General features: G+C 48.4%; 1 protein-coding gene across 1 annotated transcript; it reads right to left on the bottom strand.

The window, feature by feature from the left end:
* Positions 1 to 1147: 1147 nt before the first annotated feature.
* On the bottom strand, positions 1148 to 3690 carry LOC135976729 (uncharacterized). The gene is made up of 2 exons (XM_065574015.1): positions 2712 to 3690; positions 1148 to 1717 (listed from the first exon to the last, which is right to left on the bottom strand). Exons 1-2 carry the CDS (start codon positions 3286 to 3288, stop codon positions 1242 to 1244), a joined length of 1053 nt encoding a protein of 350 aa, XP_065430087.1. The 5' UTR covers positions 3289 to 3690; the 3' UTR covers positions 1148 to 1241.
* Between the last annotated feature and the right edge of the window lie 5144 nt (positions 3691 to 8834).

Below are 8834 nucleotides of genomic sequence, written 5' to 3'. Positions count from 1 at the left end.
CAGGAACTCTGGTCTGTTTAGACGGCTGCAACAAGGTATTTACTTCCCGGACCACAAAATAACTGTTGGGGATGTGGAGATGCCTATAGTCATCCTCGGGGACCCAGCCTACCCGCTAATGCCCTGGCTCATGAAGCCCTATACTGGCGCCCTGGACACTGAAAAAGAACTCTTCAACTACCGGCTGAGCAAGTGCAGAATGGTGGTGGAGTGTGCTTTTGGCCGTCTCAAGGGGAGATGGAGAAGCTTACTGACTCGCTGTGATCTCAGCGAAACCAATATCCCCATTGTTATAGCAGCTTGCTGTGTGCTCCACAATCTCTGTGAGAGCAAGGGGGAGACCTTTATGGCGGGGTGGGAGGTTGAGGAAAATAGCCTGGCTGGTGATTACTCACAGCCAGACAGCCGGGCGATTAGAAGAGACCAGCGGGAAGCGCTGTGCATCCGGGAGGCTTTGAAAGCAAAGTTCCTGAGTGAGCAGGGTAACCTGTGACTTTATAGTTTGTGTACTGAGAAGCTAAACCTGCCCCCGTTTCTTTACCCAGGTAATGTTGACTATCCTATCCAGTTACATACCCCCTTCACCCCCCCTCCAACACACGTGTCGAAATAAAAATAGTTCTACTTTGTTAAAGCACACCGTTTTCTTTAATACTGTTTTCGCGGGAATTTTTTAAAACTGGGACGCAGACTGTGGTGCGGAGCGGGTGTAGTGTTGTGACGCGAATGCAGCTTCTAAACTCAAGGATTGACAGGCTCCGCTGCGGTGGGATGCTTGTTTCAACGGCGCCTGTCACCCCTCCTGATCGGGACTGTGTGTATGGGGGGTCTATTTGACTTTGTGGCAGGGGGAGGACGGTTACAGATCCCCTGCTGTGTGGCTCTGTGATCCTGCCTAAGGACCGGCGCTCAAGATCTGTAACTGCCCTCCCCCGCCACAAAGTCACAGAGCAACCCCCCCCCCCAACATAACATGAAAACAACCTCCCAGACTAACCGGGGTAACTAGTCACTGCATCACTGAACTGTGTATGTGCCCTGCTGCTGTGCCTGCCCCCGACTATGTACCCTGCCAAAGGAGACTGTCCTGTCCAATTACCAACCCCCTTTCCCCTCCTCCTCCAAAAGAACATGATTGAAACAGTAGTTAACAGAAACGAATTTTTTATTATCAACTACACATGGCATTGGGAGGTGAAACTTGGACGTGGGCTTCTGTCAGGCGGGAAGGAAAGAACTTTTCAAATTTTGGGAAATGAGAGCCTTCTGCTACTAGAGCTCTCTGCAGGGGTGGAGTGAGACTTAGCAGGGACTCTGCCGCCTCTCCTTCTTTGCACTTTGGGTGAGGTGGGTATGGGACTTGGTGGCGGGGGATGGCGGTTACAGATGGACTGCAGCGGGGCTCTGTCCTCCTGCCTCCGTTCCTGCAGAACATCCACAAGGCGCCGGAGTGTGTCCGTTTGCTCCCTCAGTAGTCCAAGCAGCGTTTGAGTCGCCTGCTGGTCTTCCTGCCGCCACCTCTCCTCCCGATCCATGTTGGCTTGGTGCATTCGGGTCAAGTTCTCCCGCCACTGGGTCTGCTGTGCTGCCTGGGCTTGGGAACAGGCCATAAGCTCAGAGAACATGTCCTCCCGTGTCCTCTTCTTCCTACGCCTAATCCGCGCTAGCCTCTGGGAGTGTGATTCCAGGCTAGGTTGTGAGACAGTCGCAGACGGGGCTGTGGAAATGGGAAAAAGGGAGTGAATTCCTAAGAAAGATAAATGTAGTTGTGAACAAAGAACATAGTCTTTCTCTGTGAACAAGACCATGCACAGCACCTTTCACATGCGCACTCAGCACAAGGTCGAATTCTCGGCCTTCGCATTCAGTGCCTGGGGTCTTGAACAGCACATTTGAGAAGCGAGGCAGCACAACGGAATTTCTGTTGCAGGCAGACATGGTAAGCCGTACACTTGTGGCAGTTTAAAACTTTTATATTACCACTGGCCTCATTTCACATTTAAATCAATGTCAGTCCCTGCTGCCAGCAATCCGGCAAGCGGGAACTCTGCCCCTGTCCCACCCCCTCGCGGCTGTCCCCGGGAACGATCCCTTTCGGCTGCCCCTCTCCCGCCTCCACCGCGTGGCTGCAAACCAGCGGTTACAGTTCTGTAAAGGAATGGGAAAGCAGTCCCAACACTAACATTCCCCTACCTAATTAAAAGCAGGTCACCATGGCCGACATCACCCTGATGAGGATCTCCGAGAGCGACAAAGAGAGAATGCTCCGGGAAAGCCTCCAAAGACCAGGGCCGTATGCCGCCCTGCTGTGCAGAGCAATGATCCCGGAGTACTTGATAATCTCGTGGCGCGGCAACGTGTCGTACTTCGGAGGACCCAATAAGGCCGCTCTCCCCAAGAACCTCATGCAACGGCTTTCAAGTTACCTCCAGGAGAGCTTCATCGAGATGTCCCAGGAGGATTACTGCTCTATCCCCGGACACATAGACCGCATTTTACTGTAGCTGCAGTAGCAGGGAATAAACAGTAGAGCGGCTTGTGCAGGACAATCACTGAAAACCGGACATTGCTAGATTTCTTTTCAAAACTTGCACTGCCCCTTACTAAACCGTTAAGCGCCTAGGGCACACTAATCATGAACAACCCATTCTTTTAATTGTTAATATTCCTGTTTTGTTAAAAATAAATGTTTAGATGTTTACAACACTTACTGGCTGATCCTTCACCAGATTCTGTGTCCGGGGTAACGGCTCGGGACGCTTCGTAGGGGATCTCTGTAAGGGTGATGAAGAGATCCTGGCTGTCGGGGAAATCAGCGTTGTGAGAGCTGCCGACTGCCTCGCCCTCCTCATCTCCTTCCTCATCTTCCCCGTCCCCTAACATGTCCGAGGAACCGGCCGTGGACAGTATCCCATCCTCAGAGTCCACGGTCACTGGTGGGGTAGTGGTGGCGGCCGCACCGAGGATGGAATGCAGTGCCTCGTAGAAACGGGATGTCTGGGGATGGGATCCGGAGCGTCCGTTTGCCTCTTTGGTCTTCTGGTAGCCTTGTCTCAGCTCCTTGATTTTCACGCGGCACTGCGTTGCATCCCGGCTGTATCCTCTCTCTGCCATGTCTTTAGAGATCTTCTCGTAGATCTTTGCATTCCTTCTTTTGGATCGCAGCTCAGAAAGCACGGACTCATCGCCCCACACAGCGATGAGATCCAAGACTTCACGATCAGTCCATGCTGGGGCTCTCTTTCTATTCACAGACTGCACGGCCATCACTGCTGGAGAGCTCTGCATCGTTGCCAGTGCTGCTGTGCTCGCCACGATGTCCAGACAGGAAATGAGATTCAAACTGGCCAGACAGGAAAAGGAATTCCAATTCAAATTTTCCCGGGGCTTTTCCTGTGTGGCTGGTCAGAGCATCCGAGCTCGCACTGCTGTCCAGAGCGTCAACAGAGTGGTGCACTGTGGGATAGCTCCCGGAGCTATTAGCGTCGATTTCCATCCACACCTAGCCTAATTCGACATGGCCATGTCGAATTTAGCGCTACTCCCCTCGTCGGGGAGGAGTACAGAAGTCGAATTAAAGAGACCTCTATGTCGAACTAAATAGCATCGCAGTGTGGACGGGTGCAGGGTTAATTCGATGTAACGGCGCTAACTTCGACATAAACGCCTAGTGTAGACCAGGCCCAAGAAAGAATGCATGCTGCGTGAAAGCCAGCAAAAACCAGGGCCATATGCCGCCATGCTCTGCAAGGCAATGATCCCAGAGTACTTGATGATAGCCTGGCGAGGAAAAGTTTCCTACCACGGAGGACACAATAAGGCCGCTCTCCCCAGGAACCTCATGCAAAGGCTTTCCAATTACCTCCAGGAGAGCTTCGTGGAGATGTCCCATGAGGATTTCAGCTCTATCCCCGGACATATAGACCTTCTTTTCCAGTAGCTGCACTGGCAAGGACTAAAAAGTAGAGCGCCTAGGGCAAACTAATCATGATAAACCGGACATTGTTAGATTCTTTTGCAGTAGTTGCACTGCCAAGGACTAAAACGTTAAGCGCCTAGGGCAAACAAATCATGAAAAACCCATTGTTAATATTCCTGTTCTGTTCAAAATAAATGTTTACATGTTTAAAACACTTACCGACTGATCCTTCCCCTGATTCAGGGTCTGGGTTAACGCCTGGGGACGGTTGGTAGGGGATCTCTGTGAGGGTGATGAAGAGATCCTGGCTGTCTGGGAAATCAGCGTTGTAAGCGCTGTCGACTGCCTCCTCCTCCTCCTCACCTTCCTCATCTTCCCCGTCCACTAACATCTCCGAGGAAGCGGCCGTCGACAATATCCCATCCTCAGAGTCCACGGTCAGTGATGCAGTAGTGGTGGCGGCCGCACCTAGAATGGAATGCAGTGCCTCGTAGAAACGGCATGTCTGGGGCTGGGATCCGGAGCGTCGGTTTGACTCTTTGGTCTTCTGATACGCTTGTCTCAGCTCCTTGATTTTCACGCGGCACTGAGTTGCATCCCGGCTGTACCCTCTCTCTGTCATGGCTTTTGAGATCTTCTCGTAGATCTTTGCGTTCCGTCTTTTTGATCGCAGCTCCGAAAGCACGGACTCATCGCCCCACACAGCGATCAGATCCAAGACTTCCCAATCAGTCCATGCTGGGGCCCTCTTTCTAGTCTGAGATTGCATGGTCACCTCTGCTGGAGAACTCTGCATCGTTGCCAGTGCTGCTGAGCTCGCCACGATGTCCAAACAGGAAATGAGATTCAAACTGCCGAGACAGGAAAAGGAATTCAAATTTTCCCGGGGGTTTTCCTGTGTGGCTGGTCAGAGCATCCGAGCTCGGACTGCTGTCCAGAGCGTCAACAGAGTGGTGCACTGTGGGATAGCTCCCGGAGCTATTAGCATCGATTTCCATCCACACCTACCCTAATTCGACATGGCCATGTCGAATTTAGCGCTACTCCCCTCATCGGGGAGGAGTACAGAAATCGAATTTAAGAAACCTCTATGTCGAACTAAATAGCTTCGTTGTGTGGACGGGTGCAGGGTTAATTCGATTTAACGCTGCTAAATTCGACATAACCTGCTAGTGTAGACCAGGCCTTAGACTATTCATATTTTTAAAGCTAAGCACACGCTTTGCTGGGTCAGGGCCAGACTGCTCAGCACCTTGCAGGATTGAGTCCTTAGTGAGACCAGCAATATAAACTTCAGTTCCCTCCTCCCATATCCCACCCCATTGGTACTACACAGTGTATGGTGGGAAATAAAGAGCCCTTTCGTGGTATTTTTTTCAATGTATGGGTGCTCTAGTCTGATTTACAGTGTTGTCATAGGCCTCAGAGAAAATTGCTCTGCTATTTTTTTTGTAAAGTTTTTTTCCTTTGTGTGTTCATGTAATAGAAATCTTTATAATAGAAGTACGTAATAATTCTGATATTGACTTTTTTCCAGTCTACACTAGATTAACAGTCCCTTAAGAGACACACTGACCCTGACTTTTGTTTAGCCAATATTTACCTCTTGGGTCAATAAATCTTGATGTTGAACTCAGCAGAAGTCGATATCTGCTTATTATGGTTAGAATAAGAATTATTGAGCTGGAATATGAATATTATAGTGGTGCTTGCCAACACTACTATAGTTAAGGATCTGTCAATGTTTCCATTATAAATTTGTTTTTACTGGTGTTTTTAACTCATTAGTAAAACTTGTCCCAGGCTAAAAAAAACTGCCATCCAAAGTCTCAGCTAGGTACCAAGCCTGTTTTTAAAAAACACACACAACACCCTATGAAACATAAATTTAAATGTTCAGAAATAAATGAATGAGATAGTTGAGTTCAGGATCCTCACAAAAGGAAGAAAGGAGAGTAGCAAAATATGGACCCCGGACTTCAGAAAAGCAGACTTTGACTCCCTTAGGGAACTGATCGGCAGGATCCCCTGGGAGGCTAATTTGAGGGGTAAAGGAGTCCAGGAAAGCTGGCTGTATTTTAAAGAAACCTTATTGAGGACACAGGAACAAACAATCCCAATGTGCAGAAAGAATAGCAAATATGGCAGGCAACCAGCTTGGCTTAACAGTGAAATCTTCAGTGAGTTTAAATACAAAAAGGAAACATACAAGAAGTGGAAACTTGGTCAGACGATTAGGGAGGAGTATAAAAATATTGCTCAAGCATGCAGGGTGTAATCAGGAAGGCCAAAACACAACTGGAGCAGGGCCGGCTCCAGGCACCAGCGAAGGAAGTAGGTGCTTGGGGGGGCCAATGGAAAGGGTTGGCATGTCCAGGTCTTCGGCAGCAATTCGGCAGCAGATCCCTCAGTCCCTCTCTTCCTCTTTGAGCTGCCGCCGAAGAGGAAGAGAGGGAGTGAAGGACCTGCCACCGAATTGCCTCAGAAGAATGAAGTGGCGCGATTGAGCTGCCGCCAAAGTGCCGCCGATTGGCTTAATTTTTTTTTCCCCCCGCTTCGCCGCTTGGGGCAGCAAAAAAGCTGGAGCCTGAACTGGAGTTGCAGCTAGCAAGGGATGTGAAGGGTAACAAGAAGGGTTTCTACAAGTATATTAGCAAAAAGAAAAAGGTCAGGGAAATGAACGGGGGAGGAAATCCAGTGACAGAGGATGTGGAAAAACTGAAGTACTCAATGCTTTTTTTGCCTCGGTCTTCACAGACAAGGTCAGCTCCCACACTGCTGTCCTGGGCAACACAGTATGGGGAGGAGGTGAGCAGCCCTCAGTGGTGAAAGAACAGGTTAAGGACTATTTAGAAAAGCTGGACATGCACAAGTCGATGGGTCCAGATCTAATGCATCCGAGGGTGCGGAGGGAATTGGGTGATGTGATTGCAGAGTCATTGGCCATTATCTTTGAAAACTCGTGGCAATCGGGGGAGGTCCTGGATGATTGGAAAAAGGCAAATATAGTGCCCACCTGGGAAAAAGGGAAGAAAGAGAACACGGAGAACTACAGACTGGTCAGCCTCACCTCAGTCCCTGGAAAAATCATGAAGCAAGTCCTCAAGGAAACCATTCTGAAGCACTTGGAGGAGAGGAAGGTGATCAGGAACAGTCAACATGGATTCACCAAGGGCAAGTCATGCCTGACCAACCTGATTGCCTTCTACGACGAGATAACTGGCTCTGTGGATATGGGGAAAGTGGTGGACGTGATATATCTTGACTTTAGCAAAGCTTTTCATATGGTCTCCCACAGTATTCTTGCCAGCAAGTTAAAAAAGTATGGATTGGATGAATGGACTATGAGGTGGATGGAAAGCTGTCTAGATGGTTGGGCTCAATGGGTAGTGATCAACGGCTTGATGTCTAGTTGGCAGCCGGTATCAAGTGGAGTGCCCCAGGGGTCAGTTTTGTTCAACAACTTTATTAATGATCTGGATGATGGGATAGATTGCACCCTCAGCAAGTTTGTGGTTGACACTAAGTTGGGGGGAGACATCTGAACAATCTATTGTGAGTGGCATCTTATCTTGGTGGGGCTTTGGAGAATACCACTACCATTTTTCCCCAATTCAATCTCTTGGTCTGCAGATCCAGAGGTTAGGTTTGGGCCCATCTCTACCAAACAGCCTCCGGGCCTGCTTACAGCTTACTGTACAATAGTTTGAGAATCCAATTATAAACAATCACCTATTTGATCTCTGATCTGGACATTCAGAGCTTGGACTAAGTTTGTGGTGGGGATCCTTATTTAGATCCACCCCTACTACTCACACTTGTGGGTCAGGTCCAGCTGTGCAGTTGAAGTCGACAGCAACCAATTTTTACCCCTCCATGTTCAGCTCATCCTGCAGTAAGAAGTTCCTACAGAAGTCTCAGAGCAGTGGGTGACAATACAGCCCATATCAAGCACCCTACATTACCTGCAAGTATTTTCATATCTGATGCATCAGTAACCCTATGAAAACAGACACTTGACTCTTTGCTCACCAAACAGGTTAATAATGAAGACACACCCGAGCTTCATTGCTAGGATCCATTGATGAGCTTCACAAAGTAAAGGGTGTGTGTATGGAGGAATCAATGTTTATGATCCAGCTAATTAGCATTGAATTGCACAACCTGTTAAGATAATTGTTTGAGATTATTAGTCTTCCACTACCCTAACAAATTATAATGTATCTCTAGTGATATGAGGTCTGTGCTATCGTGCACATACGAGATGTGCACTTAACCACATCTCACCCAACCCATCATCTCCTGGTTCAGTTAGACATCCAGTTCTTCCCTTGACTCCTGAATGAAGCTCTCTAACATATCTCTCCTCTTCCCTACTATTTCCCACTTCCTTCACCCCAGCAAAGGGAAATTTGGCTAGTCAACTCCATGTAAGGGGACAGCTGGTCACCAGAACTGTGGAACTTTATGAACTGGTGCAGGAGAAAGGAGAAAGCTCTAGACTTAGCGTTAATTTTCAAGTAGACATGAGGCACCTAGGAAAGAGGGAATTCTGGGTAACACTAAGTGCATAATGGATGCTATCAGAGGTAGGGTGGGGGAGATGTGTGACCCAAGAACCCCTTAATGCCAATTTGCAAGGGAGTATAGCTATATCCTGATTCTGGTATGTACATTCTGGTTCTCCAAACAATGTCATGTGAGCTCTTAAATGAAAGAGAGTCACACTGGTCATTAGCATTATGAAATGTACATACAGATGCTATGTAATGAGTTATGTATATACACTGGAAATGTGTTTTGATTCTGTATCACAGCAGAGGTAGAGAAATAGATTCTGTCAAACAACAGTTGTTTATTCACCCCTCTCTCTCTCTCTCTCTCTCTCTCTCTGTTGGGATGTTAATTAAGCATT

This window comes from Chrysemys picta, chromosome 1 (assembly GCF_011386835.1).
Source record: "Chrysemys picta bellii isolate R12L10 chromosome 1, ASM1138683v2, whole genome shotgun sequence".
NCBI classification, from domain to species: domain Eukaryota; kingdom Metazoa; phylum Chordata; order Testudines; family Emydidae; genus Chrysemys; species Chrysemys picta.
This window is presented reverse-complemented; position numbering and strand designations above follow the sequence as displayed.

What these genes read in the sequence shown, in the direction of transcription:
- LOC135976729 (XM_065574015.1), bottom strand. Translation starts at nt 3,288, where the DNA reads ATGCAGAGCTCTCCAGCAGTGATGGCCGTGCAGTCTGTGAATAGAAAG. An exon ending in ATCTGGTGAAGGATCAGCCA is followed by an intron (nt 1,718 to 2,711) that starts GTAAGTGTTGTA and finishes CCATTTCCACAG; the next exon opens with CCCCGTCTGCGACTGTCTCA.